Source organism: Anas platyrhynchos, chromosome 2 (genome assembly GCF_047663525.1).
Source record: "Anas platyrhynchos isolate ZD024472 breed Pekin duck chromosome 2, IASCAAS_PekinDuck_T2T, whole genome shotgun sequence".
Taxonomy (NCBI): Eukaryota; Metazoa; Chordata; class Aves; order Anseriformes; family Anatidae; genus Anas; species Anas platyrhynchos.
Genome location: NC_092588.1, coordinates 135,988,339 through 136,005,694, shown reverse-complemented (window position 1 = coordinate 136,005,694; position 17,356 = coordinate 135,988,339). Strand labels below are relative to the sequence as shown.

The 17,356-nt window shown below is 38.4% G+C and overlaps 1 protein-coding gene across 3 annotated transcripts in view; it reads left to right on the top strand.

Annotated features, from left to right (window-relative positions):
- Nucleotides 1-17,356, top strand: part of CDK14 (cyclin dependent kinase 14) — a 335,682-nt gene that overhangs the window by 198,444 nt on the left and 119,882 nt on the right. For all 3 annotated transcript variants that reach the window (XM_038173994.2, XM_021271226.4, XM_021271225.4), the window contains one exon: nt 3,140-3,233. In XM_038173994.2, coding sequence (XP_038029922.2) covers nt 3,140-3,233 — 94 coding nt within the window. The remainder of the gene's footprint in view (nt 1-3,139; nt 3,234-17,356) is intronic.

Sequence of the window (17,356 nt, the reverse complement as noted above, 5' to 3'; positions counted from 1 at the left end):
TTGAAAATCAGAAGTCCTGCAAAGAAAGCAGGAAAACTTGATTGAAGGTATTGAAAGCCATTAGGCTAATGGTTTTTGTCACACAAATGATTTCTGAAAAGCTGCCTGAAAATGGCATTGTACATTGCTATGTGTACACAAATGATACATAAATAACGGATCCTCAGAGATGCATGCACATTGCAGCCAAGTTAATTGGTTGTAATTCATATTTCAAGATGTAATCTTCACATCGCAGAAACTGGAGATGGGAGTGATCTGTGAGATCATTTTATCCACCCTACTGTTAATGCAAGTCTAGTCCCAGAAGAATATTCCTAAGTGTTCCAGCTTGTCTGGTTTCATGGGACTGCAACCGTGGAGTTCCCAGTCCTGTGGGAGATTGGGGTATAGCACAGTTGTTAAGTGTATTTCTCTAACATAGCCTAAAATTTTCATTTCCTAAATGCATTTTCCTATTTCTGGTTATACTGTCTTGGACCTACCTACAGTTCTGGGAACCATTAAAATCCCAATCAATTATTTCCTGTCCTTCATTTTGCATAGTTTTAAATACAGAGTCATCATGTTCTCCTTGTCCTTCTTTTAGCCAAGAGTGACATAGATTTTAATTTTTTTTTTTTCATTACAAACCAGTTCTGGACTGCAACTAAGCTTTGCTTTGCTCGAAAATCTCTATAACCTGTTTAATGGTGTGTGTGAGGTCGACAAAAACAAGTTAAAGGCCTTGCAGAGGCTTTATTTCTGTTCACGTTCAAAGTGTGTGCATTTAAGTTTTGTGATTCAGGGATCCTACCATATATTTAGTTTCTACTTGCTAAGAGCCTAAGACAAAACTCACGGAGAACTCTAAGGCAACTAAAATACCATTCCAGCCCTTCAAAGTCTTTGCGACATTACAGCTTTCTAGGTATTTTATATCAGTTTGATATCATATTCCTTTTTCCTCCCTCCCCCCCTTTCTTTCTCTTTTTATTCATCTAATCTTTCCACAGGCTTATTCTTCAGTGTGCTGGGTGAGTGCCATAAGCTTTGAAACAAAGCATAGTTTTCAAGTGAGCCAAAGTGAACAGCAGTCCCCCAGCTCAAACCTGGAAGCTTGTTTATGTTTCTCTCTTCAGTGATTTTAATAACCTTTTTATTTTTTGTAGTAGTTGTTTATCTAACTCCTCATTTCAACTTATGACTAAATGGAGTACTAGGTTCTACAAGAGTCCAAGCCACATAATTCTTCTTTCCAAGCAGGAAATTTTTCTTCAGTGGTGTTGTTTGCAGTTCTTGGCTCACACTTGTGTCTGACCCACTAGAAATGGAAAATTTTGTAAATAGATTTTGGGGAAAAAAAAAAAAGAAACAATCTGGCGAAATCTGCATGTTGCTTGTACAGTATTTCTGGTCAAACAGCTAGCTGTAGTTTCTCTGTAGATAGCAGTACATGCCCTAAAATGATAAACTGGTTTAATCAAATGCCTGCTTTCTGGTTGCAAGAATAGAGCATTAATCCTCTTTTCTTTAGTCTAAATTCAATTGTTTTATTTCTTATCTTGAATAAATGGCTCCTGACTAAAATCTTGAATTTTTCCTTGTCTTAGATCCTGATACTTTGTAAGGATTTGACTAAGACATATTGTGCCTATCTGTGCCTAATGAAGCACTAACCAGAGTGAATGATGAGTGGCAGTTTAATCAATTCCATTCATTCAGTAACCAGTAGCAGCATATGGAACATAAATTTTAACCTTTCTCTTTTATGAACACCTGATTTTTTCCAGAATTGGACCAGAGCTATGCCTTCCAAAGTTTTCTTCCACTTTTCCAATGGCTAGGGAGAAACTTTGCTTACTGTATCTATGCTTTGGGATGTAGAATTAGAGAATAGTGATGCATGTCTAATTTTCTTTGTCAGTAAATTTGACTATCAACACTCATCATCTTGGAACATAAAATTATTTCATTATTTGGTAGTGGTGGAAGCATTCAGAGATGAGTAAAACATGGTTAATCTTCTGATAATCTTCATTATAACAATTTACTTCAAAAAACAAAGTGAAACCAGATGGGATTGTTGGGATTTTCAGAGTTAAAGGACAGCTCACAATTTAAGGAAAAAGTGGTACTGTAGTTAGCTTTGGGAATTCTTGGTTCATTCCAATATATATTTTGGGTTATTGACTTGGTATTTGTGTTGGGTGAAGACTTTTCATGTGGTTACTTACACAGGTGTGGTTATATGTCATACATAGTAGTTTACTTGTGTAAATTGTACATACATGGAAAATAGTAATTGAACAAGTGAAAATATATAACTGAATTCTACGATTTGCAATTTTGTTGATGGAACAAGAAACTGTTGAGCTCTTTTCATCCAGAAAAGAAGCAAATACGAATTCATAATTATTTTTGCTTCTTGGATGTGGGAACTCCACAGGTAATCTGAAATCTGGGTTAAAGTCCTGCAGAAACTTTCCTCAAATCTTAAGAATCCATTAATCTGTTCTGTGTGCTGTGTAGTTTTTTTTTCCTGATTTGCCAGTGGCTTTAAATGAGTAGGATGAGGGAACCCGTGTGAAGTAGCTTTTGTAGAAACTAGGGAAAGGAGCTGTAACAAGGTGGCTGTCGCGGTGGTGACAGGAGGGAGCCTGTGGCTGCAAGCCCATACCAGGAGTCATCAGCATATGGGCAGTAGCTTAGTTCAGTGGCTGTGAGCAACTACATTCCCTTTTTACTCATTTTTTCCCAAGACTTTGTCTCCATTCCAATCCCTTCCAGTGTGCCTCCGTGCTGCAGTCCATCCCTGTTCAGCTGCTCTCAAGGGTGCTCTCTCAGTGCCATTCCCATATCCACAGAATTTATTTGGGAGTGTGAACATGCTTCCTGGGAAGCACTCATACAGACAGGAAGCTGCTGCTGTACCTTTATTGGTGTCAACAGCTACTCATCCGTATTCCTCCTATCTCTACACTTAGCTTTCAAACACCTGAAAAGTGAGCTAATCTCTTTGTATATTATTTTTCACAGCATTGATTTTAAAAGTAATAATAATAAAATGCATTATTTAAATATTGGTGATGGAGATAAAAGCATTGTTGATAACTGTTTAATCTAAGATAAATCCTTATTTCTTTTTTTCCCTCTGTAGGGGAGTGGGATGTATCTTTGTAGAAATGATTCAAGGGGTCGCCGCTTTTCCGGGAATGAAAGACATTCAAGATCAGCTTGAAAGGATATTTCTGGTGAGTTCTGTACTGATGAAGTAACATACCTAAGACAACGAAGGTTGATTGGTAAATGTTCATATATGTCTTTGTGTTTTATTTTTTAATTAAGTTGCTGACAGAGCCAAGGACAGAAGCCTAGTGCACTAACGAGGTGCAGTTTGTGTATTCTTGAGGACTATGTAGTAAGTTCAGATCTTGTGCAATATTATTTTTTTTCAGTAAATGTTTTTCAAGTAATTCACAGACGGGTTTTTATACAGTTATGGAAAAAAAAGTTTCCCAATGTAAGTTAGTGGAAATTGAGCCAGTTTGCCATGCTCACTTTGCAAATGATCAAAATTTAGAACTTGGTTGCCCTTTTAATGTTATACTAATGTAATGTCAATGGGAAGTATCCTTCTGTGAGATAGACATATAAAAGGAATATAGTATATAAGGAATACAGGGATGATGTTCGTGTTTGTAGGGAGAAAATTTGTGTGGCCAAAGCCCAACTAGAGTTGAAGCTGGCCATGTATGTGGGAGACAATTAAAAAGTTTTTTTTAGATATGTGAACAGAAAAAGGAAGCCCAAAGAAAACATAGGTCCACTACTTGATGGGGAAGGTCTCCTCACAGACAATGACATAGGCAAGGCAGAAACATTAAATGCCTTCTTCGCCTCTGTCTTCAACTCTGATGATGGGCTTCAGGACCCAGGATGCCCTGAGCTGGAGGACCATGATGATGGGAATGACAAACTCTCAACTGACCCTGAACGTGTGCGGGATTTGCTGCCCTGCCTGGATCCATACAAGTCCATGGGTCTGGATGGAATTCATCCCAGGGTGCTTAAAGAGCTGGCTGATGTCATCATGGTACCTCTCTCAATTATTTTTCAATGATCTTGGGAATCTGGAGAGGTCCCAGTAGACTGGAAGCTGGCAAATGTTGTGCCAATTTTCAGGAAGGGTAAGAAAGAAGACCCTAGCAATTACAGGCCTGTCAGTCTCATGTCAGTGCCTGGTAAAATTATGGAGATGATTCTTGAAGTTATTGAGGCGCACCTGGGGGACAATGCTGTCATTGGTCCCAGCCAACATGGGTTCATGAGGGGTAAGTCCTGCCTAACAAATTTTATTTCCTTTTATGACAAGATCATCCATCTAGTCGATCAAGGGAAACCAGATGATGTGACCTTTTGGACTTCAGTAAGGCTTTTGACACGGTTTCCCATAGGATCCTACTGGACAAAATGTCCAGTGTACAACTTAACAAAAACATCATACAATGGCTGAGCAATTGTCTGACAGGCAGGGCTCAAAGGGTTGTGGTAAATGGGGACACATCTGGCTGGCAGATGGTCACTAGTGGGGTCCCTCAAGGCTCCATTTTAGGGCCAGTCCTCTTCAATGTTTTTATAAATGATTTGGATGTAGAACTAGAAGGTGTTTTGAGCAAATTTGCCAACAACACCAAACTTGGCGGAGTTGTGGACTCAGATGAGGGTGGTAAGGCCTTGCAGAGAGACCTGGACAGATTGGAGAGCTGGGCGATCGCCAACCGCATGAAGTTTAACAAGAGCAAGTGCCGGGTCCTGCACCTGGGAGAGGGCAACCGTGGCAATACGTACAGACTGGGCAATGAGATGCTGGAGAGCAGCCCTGCAGAGAGGGATCTGGGGGTTGTGGTTGACAGCAAGCTGAATATGAGCCAGCAGTGTGCCCTGGCAGCCAGGAGGGCCAACAGTGTCCTGGGATGCATCAAGCACGGCATTGATAATTGGTTGAGGGAGGTGATTGACCTGCTCTACTCTGCGCTGGTGTGGCTTCACCTCGAGTACTGTGTGCAGTTCTGGGCACGACAGTACAAAAAGGACATTAAACTGTTGGAGAGTGTCCAGAGGAGAGCAACGATGATGGTGAAGGGCCTAGAGGGGAAGATATATGAGAAGTGGCTGAGGTAACTGGGCCTGTTCAGCTTGGAGAAGAGGAGGCTGAAGAGGGACATCATTGCGGTCTACAACTTCCTCATGAGGGGGAGTGGAGAGGCAGGTGACCTATTCTCTGTAAACACCAGTGATAGGACCTGTGTGAATGGTGTTAAGCTGAGGCAGGGGAAGTTTAGGCTGGACATCAGGAAGAGGTTCTTCACCAAAAGGATGGTTGCACACTGGAACAGGCTCCCCAGGGACATAGTCGCTGCACCAAGCCTGTCTGAATTTAAAAAACGATTGGACTGTGCACTTAGTCATATGGTCTAAACTTTTGAGCTGACCTGTGTGGTGCCAGGAGTTGGACTTAATGATCCTTATGGGTCCCTTCCAACTCGGGATATTCTGTGACTCTATGATTCTATGAAAAGGAAAAGCAAGATAGAAAATGAGGTGAGAAACAGAATGGGAAATCAGAAATCATGATTATATTCAAGTTCAAAGGGAGTCTTTGGCTGCTGTTTCTGCAGACTAGTTGGGCCCTTCATAAGGTGTGGATAACAATATAGGTGGATTGCATGATGGGAAAAGTATTCTAAGAGCAGCTTCTTCTTTCAGCCTGTCAATCTCTGTTTTGATTCTGACCACAAATTTAGGAGGGAAGCATGAGTATACCCTTGCTTTTATAGACTAATCCATCGTAAGCCATTGATTTCAAATGCAAAGGATTTATTTGAGATCCTTTTTTAGCCCATGGGAAGGAAAAAAAAATCTTTCATATTGTGTTTATAAAATTTTACATTCTTCATTTCATACAGACTTGCTTGTATTATCTCTCTTTTGTGGGGACATCAATGAATTTATCAATTTATTTTAGGAGATACTAAAAAAAACAACAACAACAACAACTCTATAAAGCAAGACCTCGATTGATTGAGATATAGAAATGTCTCATTTTACATAAAATATTTTGTTACTCTGTCCACTTGGCTAATACTGTGAAAAGTTCTCTGCTAAAGAAAAACAGCCGTGCTGCAATGTATCCAACAGGAAACTGTTGCAAAGGGTTTCTGTGACATGTCCAATTGCTTTTTTGGTTTGCCAGCTTGTGTATTTGAAGCTAGCAACTACTGGGCCAGTTTTAGAGTTCTGCTTTTTAAAAATTATTATGCTTCTCACTTATTGGGATGAAATTTCTTCCCAGGATGAGTTTTGAGGCCTGCCAATTTATTAATTTTGTTTTCAAACTGCAGCTGCAAATACTGAGAACAGTGTTGAAATAGCAAGAGATAATTTACTGATCTTGTTTCTTTAATTTGATCTTTTACAGACCTTAGAAGAAAAAGATAAAACTTTGTACTGGAGAGTTTTATGATCTGTTGTAAATCAGAGTTAATTTTAAAATCCCAATTAATTAGGCTTTCTAATGGAAGAGCCTAGTTATCCTTAGCTAAATAGTTTCAGTGAATGCCTTCCTAATATACTCTAAGCATCATTAAGAATTTAAGTTATCTATTTAAAAGTTATAAAACTAAGGATTATTCTTGTTTGCTTTTGTACTTGAACAGAAGGATTAAATTCATCCATTCTCCAGTGAATCATGTACAGTATGGTAGTTAATAGCCCTGAAGTACAAAATTAATCAGGTTGTTACACAAGATAACTAATACAATTAGCTTCCCCATAGTGAACACTTACACTGCTGTGAAAGGACCAGATCAACCAATAAAAGATTTTTCCCACAAAGTCTTCCTGTAGTTCACCTTTTCAACGTCCATGTGTTTTTCACATAATGAAGGGTAGTCTTTGGAAATGGTGCATGGTGGGGTCCACATCAGCACTTCTCCTTTTGGTCTCTTGCCCACTTCTAAATGGTACCATTTGCAACATAAAATGCATTAATCTGTGTCATATCTCTTGCCACTGCTACCAGTTATGGTTAACGGTGACTTCCATAGCCCTTAAGAGCCCAGGCTGCTGATCAGGACCTTTAGGGACCTGTTACTTTGTACTAGGAAAAAAGTTACAATATCATAAGAAATAATATTCAGGAAAACTGAACGTAATTTAATGTAACAGTTTAAAATTCCTAATTGTTGGTTGTTTTCCTATTGTATAATTCTCCTTGTTATGTAAATAAAATTAAAATATATTGTGTGTTATTTCAGTGATTATCAAGCACAAGTCAGAGAGATTCTGTAAATACTTCTGCATATCTCTGCCATAGGCATTCCTTACATATCTACGTAGCAAGAATAGATCCCGTGCAGCACAGCACATACATTTCTTCCTGGTTATGACTGATGTTTGTTTATGTTTAATAATGGCTTAATTAAGTGATTGTATATAATAGATTAGGGAAAGAGGTTGATCTTTCAGTTATCTTAAAGAACTTATCTATTTGAGCATGTTTCCTGACTTTTATTATTTTAAATACCTGTGGACTTTTAAAAAGAGGAAAATAAACTGAATTTATGTTTATGTTACAATAGCTTTTATAAATGTTCTCAGTTACCATTGCAGTCATAGGCCTCAATAAAATAGCAAGGATTTATAAACCAGCATCTGTTCTCTGAAACAGAACAGCACAAAAGAGGCACTGACACTATGAACAAGCAAGCTGCAAGTTGTTATTGTCACAGTTTGGATCTAATAATAAGAACTCTTTTTCCCACATATAGTTAAAAGTGTGGATATTTAAAAACAAAACAAAACTGCATTTACTAAATATCACAGAGTCATACAGTGGTTTGGGTTGGAAGGGACCTTAAAGATCACCTAGTTTCAACCCCACTGCCATGGGCAGGCATGCCACCCACTAGATCAGGTTGCCCAGGACCTCATCCAGCCTGCCTTGAACACCTCCAGGGATTCTCTGGGCAACCTGTTCCAGTGCCTCACCATCCTCTGAGTGAAGACTTTCCTCCTAAAGGGAATAAAAGAGAAAGCACAAGTTTGTGTTGCATTTTCAAGGAGCTTTAACAGTGAATAAAATGTCTTAATGCAGAGGTGATTTGGCTTAAGTATACTGGTTCATCTTTACTCATACTTTTTTTCCCACTTATTGGGACTCAGGTTACTTCCTGGATAGAACTGCATTGTACAAAATGAGAGATAAATTTATAATTACAGTATGTAAAAGCTAACAAATCTTTTGCCTCGAAGTATAACATTAGTGATGTTTCGTTATTGTTCCCTATATGTATTCCAGCATAAGTGAGAAGATCCAGAAAACTGTTTCTTTTGCCATTTTCTCAGATAAGCAGCTTGAACTTCTGTTGCAAGATGCTAGATCTGCTGGACCAACAATCTGATAATCTCAGCACCACTGTTTAGTCTTGTAATATGTGCCTAGGAACCATGAAGCTTCATTCAGGCACTTGTGAACAGTGAAACCATTCTGGCCTGGTAACAGAAAAAAATGGGAGGCAATCTGTTGGATCAAATAAAGCTGCACAAAACTGGGAAATGTTATTGGGCTTCTGATACAGAGTAGCTAAGTTCTTTATCAACAGTTTCTTCCTTTTGATCATTTATCATGCATTTCTGTAAATGCAAAGAGAGGTTTCCTGTACCAAGGAGAACCTGCCATTGCAAATATGGCTTTAATTATGTCTAGAAGTAAAAGCCACACCAAATGCCTGCGCGTTAGCCTTGCTCCCTGGGGAACTGACAGCTCCTTGGATCTGGTGATGATCAGCAAGAATTAGTTGAGTGTTAAAGCTTCTTACACGGGGAAGCGTGTGGTCTGCCTGTGTGTGCCCTACCCTGAGCCACACTGGAAACACCAGCTTGGTTACAGCTCTGGTTTTGATATAAGGATATGCTTTTACATGCTCTTATACTTGATGCTTTTAACAGATTCAAACCAGATCAGCGTTGAATTGCTTGTGCTAGCTTTGTTTTTCTTTTAGAGATTTATATTTTATTTATTTATTTATTTATTTTTAAGTGGGAAGGTATTTCTGTCTCCTCCCGTTTTTGTGAGGTTTCTGTGAGCTAGCACAGATCAAAGTGAATTTCCCTCTCAGGCTCTGAAGCCCTCCTGATAAGGGAATAATCTGTGTGTTGGCTGAACTTCAGTCTTGGTGCCAGCTACACTAAAAATTACATTGCACTGGGAGAGTAATGCACAAACAGTTCTCCTGATACTTTGCAGGTCTCTGCATGGGCAGGGCAACAGCACTTAAATGATGTTTTATCTGTAATTGAACATTCACTCTGCAAACAGGCTTGTTGGATGGGTGCACTATATGGGAGATTCATGCCATAGGTGACAAGGCACAGTGGGGAGCAGAGTTTGCAGCCAGCAGCTCCTCTCCTTCCAGACATGCATATTGCAAAAAAGAGAGAATTCCACTCTGTTACTAGATTCTATTGGTCTGTTGGGTGCTGTAATGCACAGTATTAAAAAGCAATTAAAAGAGAATCTTATACATTTGTTGAGCCTAGCAGCCTGGTATTCCAAAGGGTGATGCCAAAATTGCTTTCTTCACAGAGCTATACAGCAAAGACTCACAACAGTTTGTGATTTCAGGTAACTATGAAAAAATTGCATTTTCTTTTTAAGTGGAACTGTAACTATTACGTCTGGTATTGAAGATTTAAAAGGCTAGCATTATATTCTTTAATACATATTTATAGCTACATGCCTGAAGTGTCCTGTGTCACGAAATGCAGGATTGCAGACACTGTTTCCTCTGAGATTCAAATGGTAACAGGCATTTGTGAAGCTGTACAGCATCATCTTTGTAGTTCTGTATCTGAAGGGTTGCTCTATGTCAGGTACATAGCAGCAGGAGTGAAGAGGGGGAAGGAAAAAATAAATTAATGTACGACCCTATCATTGACTTTCAAGGGGTGACTGGATGTTGGGCCATCCAGTCACACAACTATGCTGGTTTTCGTGGCTTTTTTTTAACATAGGTGTCATCTTTTGCTTGTGGGAAGTTATTCTCATCCAGCCTGCTAACATTGAGCCAAACTCTGAGCGTGGCTGAGATTGCAAGAGTTTGGCTCATTATCAGCTTGGTAGTGCAAAATGTGAAGAGTAATTGGCTATCAGAAAAAGAAAACAAATTAAGACATGGTTCAGTGAAACACAATGGCTTTGTGGTTTTCTTTGGACTTGGAATGTTTCTTCAGTATCTGCCATATATCAGTTGCTGAATGACAAATGAGCTATAATTATAAAGAAGTATTGTTTCTTTTCCAGGCTCTCCTCTGGCCTTCAAAAGGGTGGTTACAGGCAATACTTTGAAAAAATGTGCTGAGACTCCACTGGTGTAAATCAGCACAGCTCTAGTTACTTACATGTGTGTCACTGCAGGCACCCTCCTTGTTGGCTCCATACACTCTGGAAACAAACTGCCCACATAAAATCCTTCTCAGTGCAGGTTGTGTCTATATGTGTTACAGAGATTGTAATTTCACACTTTTTTAGATGCTGGTAACACTGAACAAAAGTGCAATTTGTGTGTATTAAAAATTGAATTGAAGACTGTTTTGAACCATAGTGGTTATCCAAAATTTTTGTTATCCAAAAACTTACTCTGAAGGACAATATTGTGCCGTGTAAAAGCATAGGCCTATTCATAAACCTGTTCTGATATGCTGGCTATATATATAGTAGGGAAGATAATAAATGGTCATACATTGAGTAGCCATATTATCTTCTCTTTCCATTTCATAAATAAAGGAACAATGTTTAATACCCCAGAAACTTCTCTTTCCCCTTCCCTCTTTCACTTGTATCTAAACTGCATTTCACATGCCAAAAGTGGGTTTTCTGAAGAGTACCTTGATTGTCAAAATTGTTGCTTATAATCTGTAGTTCAAATTCAGATATTCTTAATGTTGGAAATGTTTAAAAATCGTTGTGAGGCAATTTGAGATGATGTTTTTAGAGACATGTTATGAGAACATAAGATTGATATGTCTTACCTATCTGCATGTTTCCTGAAAGATGTCAAGACTACTAATTAATTCCCCTCCTCTCCTAAGAACTGATAGAAATATATAGAATTTTATTTTCCTTGTATGGTTTGCTTTTCAGGGAAACATTCCCTTTAAGCCCAGTCAGTAGGAGCCATGCATGTGCCAGAAGTCTAGTTTGCAATAAGGCCTAATTTGAATAAAGATGGACTTTAATACCTGTTTAAGTGTTTCCTGAATCAGTGCCCTAGAGTATGTCTTAATTTAGAAAGATGCTGAGCACTTCGGAAAAGGTTGTCTTCACCTATCACTGACATTTCTACAAGCTGCTGATTCTCAGTATCTTTCTGTAAACTGAATGTGAATCTTAGATAAGCTTAGCAATTTAAAGAGATTTCAGGTTTTCAAAAGCTAACATTAGTCTGCCTTGATTAGGTCAGCTGCTTTTCTAATTGGTTAAGTGGCTGTGGCTAAATAACCTATGCATTTAATTTCACCTGTATAGAAAGTTTTATATAATTTCACCTGAGTTTTAAATATGTATATTAAAATGCCGTCAGGTAATCCCTGTGTTCATTGTTTGTGTATTCCCATTATGTATGTGATTTGCATACAGAACAAAAAATCAAGAGAACAAACCTCTCCTGATTTTTTTTCTAATTGCCTTTTTATTGTTATTGTCTTTTTACTATAAGAGAAAAGTAACCAACTGAAAATAAGCTGCATTAGTTTGAAACTGCCTGGGGAGTAATGGACAAAAACAGTTTTAAGTGGAAAAAAGAAAGAAAAAAGTCTAAAGAAAGAAAGAAAAATATATTCTTTTCATAAGAAGATGTCCAGAACAAGAGCTTTCATGCAGGAATTGAGACTAGGAGAATTACCTGACTAGGCTCTTAATGTGTTAGGTATTTTTAAGTGAATATGAAATAAATAGTACCAGAGTATACATAATTAAGTTTAATTCTGTTGCTCTTGTTCTTCCTTCCATAGTCTTCTGAGTTCCCTATTTGAAATAAGTCCCAGGCAATACAAAACTGGGTTCTCTAGTTGTCAATTACAGGAAGAAAAATGCCCACTTTTCACTATTTGTCTTTAGAGTGCATATATTTATCACTGCATAGCGGCATTTCTGGCAGTTGAGGTCTGTTTCTGAGTACATCAGAGAGAACTAATAATATATATGGTGAGAACATAACAAGAATTATTCACAGTGCTTTTTCTGGGCACAATATGATCCAAATATCTGTGGTGTAAACTTCAAAACCTGTCAGTGATGGTGCATAAAAGCAAAAGGTAAATTCTTAACAAAGACTGTATATGGCACAGTGGGTATGTTCTCACAGAAATATGGTAGCCTTCATGATAATTATGTCCAGAAGAGAAATAAAAGGAATTTTTTGAGGCATCTATTTATTATGCTGAAAGTTTTAGATTGGATTTCTGTAGCTTTTTTTTTGGGTGAGAAATCATGTTGGGTGAGAGATCATGTAAACTTTGAACTTGATTAAACTTTACTGTGTCATAAAGAGGGACTTATTTTTATATTTATTTTTTTTACGTTAACATTTGCTTAATTCCTTTAATGATATTTATTCTGCAGTTATTCTTACTAAGTTAATTTTTGAAGTGTTATGAGTCATAATTGTATGTCTGTAGTACAAGTCTGTGTGTTTAGGACACTGGTCTGAACTGATCCAGTTCCCCAAAAGTATATGGGAGAACACACGTAGGATCCCTAGGATGTGCTGTCATTGGGATTCAGGCAAATAGAAGTTGTCACTGCCATCACACTGTCTTGCCTTCTCTTTTTCTCTCTTTCTAGCTCTTCATTCAAACACACCTTCCTTCTGGCTCTGCCATTTTTTGTGATGTTGGTGACCTCCTGTTTCCTGGAACTAAACCGTTAAAAAAAATCTAAACCTTTTTGCTGGGTTAGTTTTCTGCAATAGTTCATGCATGAAGCAATCTATTAAAGCACTCCATGATGGATGGGATTGTTTAAGGCTTCTACCTGAAATTAGATCAAGCCAAAGGCTTCTGGTAATATCTTGTCCTACCCCTGGCTGTATGCCTCTTCTCTCCTATACTGGCACTGGCACTCCTGCCCAGAAAATTGAACACTTCCCTCCCAATAGGAAGTTTTGAGGTTAAGTAGGCAGAAACAGGGCAGTACAGCATCAAGAGTCCACTTCTGTTTGTAGTCTACAACCATGTAAAATTTTCTTATATTCTTAAGTAGCACTCAGTTTTGCTGCCCTGGCATTGTCTGTTTACAAGGGTGTTATTTTTGTGGCTCCATTTATAGGCTGGCAGAAGCCCTGATGTAGATTTGAGTATGCCAATGCAAGAATGGTTTTGCCCATATTTAGCTGACAGCATTAGAAAATTAATAAGCTATAAATAATAGTTAAAAAAAAATAAAAAAGGATAACAGTAAAATCTGTATCTAAATTCTGTATAGCTGTGTTCACAGACTTTGCTAGTATATTTTCTAATAGTGTTGGAGAATACAGCCCCTCCATTCCTTAATCTTTTCATCCTGTAGGCCTCCTTCGCAGAAGATCTTCTACTGTGTGTGGTTCAATGAGATTTGAGAGGTCGTTGAGTCAGGTTTTGTTTTGAAAGCATTTTTAGTGTCAACTGCTTTTCCTGGGAGTTGCCATTGTCAGGAATATAAATCAGCAGGCTTGCTTTAGGTAAGTTTAAGTGTGTTCAGCTGGTAATATGGAACTGTGTCCATCCTTTCTCACGCAATTTCATAACGTTACTTTCTGTTCTCGTGTATGAAAAGGTTATGTTTACTGTTAAGAAAGTACTGTTCATCAGCTCTTGTACTCAGCCAGCACGTTCACTGTGTGGCTGAAAGGAGTCAAGTGTCAGTGTCAAATAGCTCTAGGAGGAACTTGGAATCACCTTTAAAAACAGATGTGCTTTAATTTTCCCTTGTATTATATGCTGTTAGTTACTTCTGTTTTCTAGTAGCTTATTTCTGTTCAAGAAAGATTCAGGAAAAAAACACAGGGATAGATAAATAGATAATTTTATAGAAGGATGTTAGAGGAACCTTCTTCAAAAGGGAATTAATTGTACTGTACTTCATTTTCAGCATAGAACATATGTGTTGTTTTCCCTCCCCCTCTATATCCAGATGTAATTGTTTTACAGCAGCTGGTAACTGTGCTCCACTCAGAAGTGAAAGGAAAGTTTCGGAAATTTTTAATCACTAAAATTTTGTATCAGTGAAATCAGAGGGAATGCAGACAGGGATTTTGTCAGTCTGTGAGCCATCCTTTATGTTTCATACATACATACATACAACATGTATGTATGCATGCATACATACAACAAGTTGCCCTAGTTACTTAAAAAGAAGCCTCAATAATTTGGCTGCTCAAGATCCTGGGCATTTTGGTACGGTCTCCTTTGGGCTGATGACTACGACATTTCGTGGATAACATTGCTGTGCTGCTCAACCAGCTGGTTAGAGTGTACCAGTATCGCTCCTTTATCACAGGGATAGGTAGAGAGACAGTCCTGCTGACCTCCCTTTATCAGACCTCTTTATCAACTGCTCAGCAGTTCAAAGCAGGGTAGCAGCAGCCTGGGTAAATCCTCTTTTGTTTGTTTTGTGTAGTGTTTTTTTTTTTTTTTTTTTCCCCATGAAATCCACATAGTACAGTACCATATAAAGAATATTAATCAGACCAGTGAATGTAGCTGAAAACTCAGAATAGTGAAACTGCTGTTTCCTGATAGAGTCATCTCTTCTTTGGACTTCATTTAGTGCTAGTACTTTCCTACCATTTTTGCCTTACATTATCTTCCAGTGCTTTCATGTTTTTGTTGCTTTTGCAGCCTTTTAACTTCCCTAATGATAAAATCCTGCTGCTAATCTGCATTCCTCACATAGTTCAAGAGATCAACTGCATCTACACTGTTGAGAGGTTGATTTTTCTCCTTAACTTGTGTAGTTAGTTACCCTTGTTTCACTGGTATAACATGTCTCGTTGTGCTAACTCAGCGAGGTCTTTAAAACTTACCTATGAAGTGTTGTGTTTTTCCCTTATAACAGCATTGCTCATGTTAAAGAATGAACATAGCCATTTGAATTTTCTTGTTCCTGACCCCCAATCATTATTCAGCCTTTCATGTTGTCAGTGTTTCAGGACATACATATATATGGACCTTAATATGTTGGGGGTGGTGGATAAGCAACTAGAACTCCATTCTTTCTTATCCTCTCCCTCATTATTGACTATTAGTGGTTCAGAAGTTCTATCACGTCTATGTTAATTTTCTTTTTTGAATTTGCATATAGTATTTGTTTTCTTATCTATCCATTTCTCCCTCTGCTTTTTGCTCGTTTCTTTGTCTGTTCTTTTATATGTTTTTGTTGTTGTTTTGTTTTATTTTCTGAGAAAGAGTATACCATGGAATGCAGGTGTTAAGCAGGTCTGGATACATAGATATGTTAAGCAGCAGGATATGCCTTCATTCATTCACATGTTGTCATCGATTGCTTTGGTGCAAGCCCTCCAAATTCCTTTTGGAATTGTAAGCAGTATGTTCTACAAATTTCAAGTCCTCACAGCTCCCTTTCGCAGACTTCTTCCCTGGTGAGTAGAGAGGAACCGTTGCTTTTCAGCAGCTCAAGGGAAGTCTCTCCCTTTTGCCCAAAAGAGAGGTTGCAAAGAGCAAAGACTGCCAATGTGGCTGGCTTGTGTGTGGCTTAAAGCATGTTCAAATGGAGACAGTATATGACTACACCCTAATTCCTCTTGCCTGGTGTTTTGGAGAGATCAGAACTCATGCACAAAGTTACCGAGCAAAACAATGTCAAAGAAAAATGGGTTCACTGAAGCTGTGAGTGCAGCTGCCTCTTCCAGTTGAGTGACACCTGCTTCCACCTTCATTTAAATAATCAAAATGAAAAGTCTTAGGCCACCTGCCAACTGATTGTTAAAACTACAGCTGCTAAATAATCAATAAATTGCTAAATCTCACAGTTCCCAATTTTCAGGAAATTTGAGTCTCAAAATTTGGCACTCTTTCAAAACTCACTTTGTATCTCTATCCTCCTCTACCCTCCTCCCCCTTGAATTTCTTATCAAAGATGTATTCTCAATTTGTTATTTCAGAACCACATAACATGGTGTTTCTTCCTCAAATGAAACAACACTTTAATGTGACAACAGATAAATTACTACTTAATGGTAAACAGAAACATAATTGGCTAAAATCATCTCAGTTTCAGCCACAAGGTGTTTGGTGTTACTGTGGGTACCACTTCTCTTTCTTGACTGTCCAAAACTCAGAGCTTTTTGTTCAGACTGGGGAAGTCTGTAGCAGGGTTCTTCTGGTGTTATGGAGAGGAGAGAACAATCCAGAAGGGATGTACTGATCATCCTGGTCACAAGCAGCATCCAGCAACGGAGTAGTGGACCCCGTGAGGAGTTCCTGTCACCTGTCATCTGCAAGCAAGTTCTGGACCTCCATGTTACTGTGGTTGTCTAATGTATTTGGTATGTCTCCAGGTTCTTACCTATGTGAACATCTATGCACGGTGTCGGGAAAAAGAGCCCATCATGCTTACTGGACTTCCAAGAAAGTGTCTAAAGAAGGCACTAGGGAAATGGGTAGATGTTCTAGAGAAGAATTCACTGGAGACTTGCAATGTTGTCTGAAGTATAGTGTGCTAGCTCATTAGGCTGTAGTGGAAGATAAAGATTATGTTCAGCCACAGCCCTCCTGTTTATTTTACTGTGTTCTGGATGCGAATTAGCATCTTCCTCATGTTCTGCCCTGATCCTACTTAAAATATTCTGTCTGCTTTTCTGGACAGCACCTGTCCATCAAGATAGGCTGTTATTTTCCCCAGTTTTTATTTTTTATTCTTAGAATCTTCTACACTACTTGGAGACTTACATTTTTCATTCTGCTTGCCTATTTTGTTCCTACAATTCAGAAGGACAGTCAGAAGTATAAAACTCTGTCTTTTATGGGAGCAAATATTGCTGTTTGGAGTGAATTTTGAATGCATTGTGCTGCAGTTTGGTGTAGGTGGCACACTTGAAACTGAATCACTTGAAGTGGTTTTTAGTGATAAGGTTAGATGTTTTTAAAAGTGATTTGAATTGGGAATTCTGTTCAGGCTCAGTGCAGGAAATCAGCAGGATATTTAGACATCCAGAAGTGCACTTATGTCCGCCACATCTACCCAACACAATTGGAGCTCATTATTAATGCACTCGCTGTTTCAGAAATATTGTAACACCTGGACCCACACATTCTT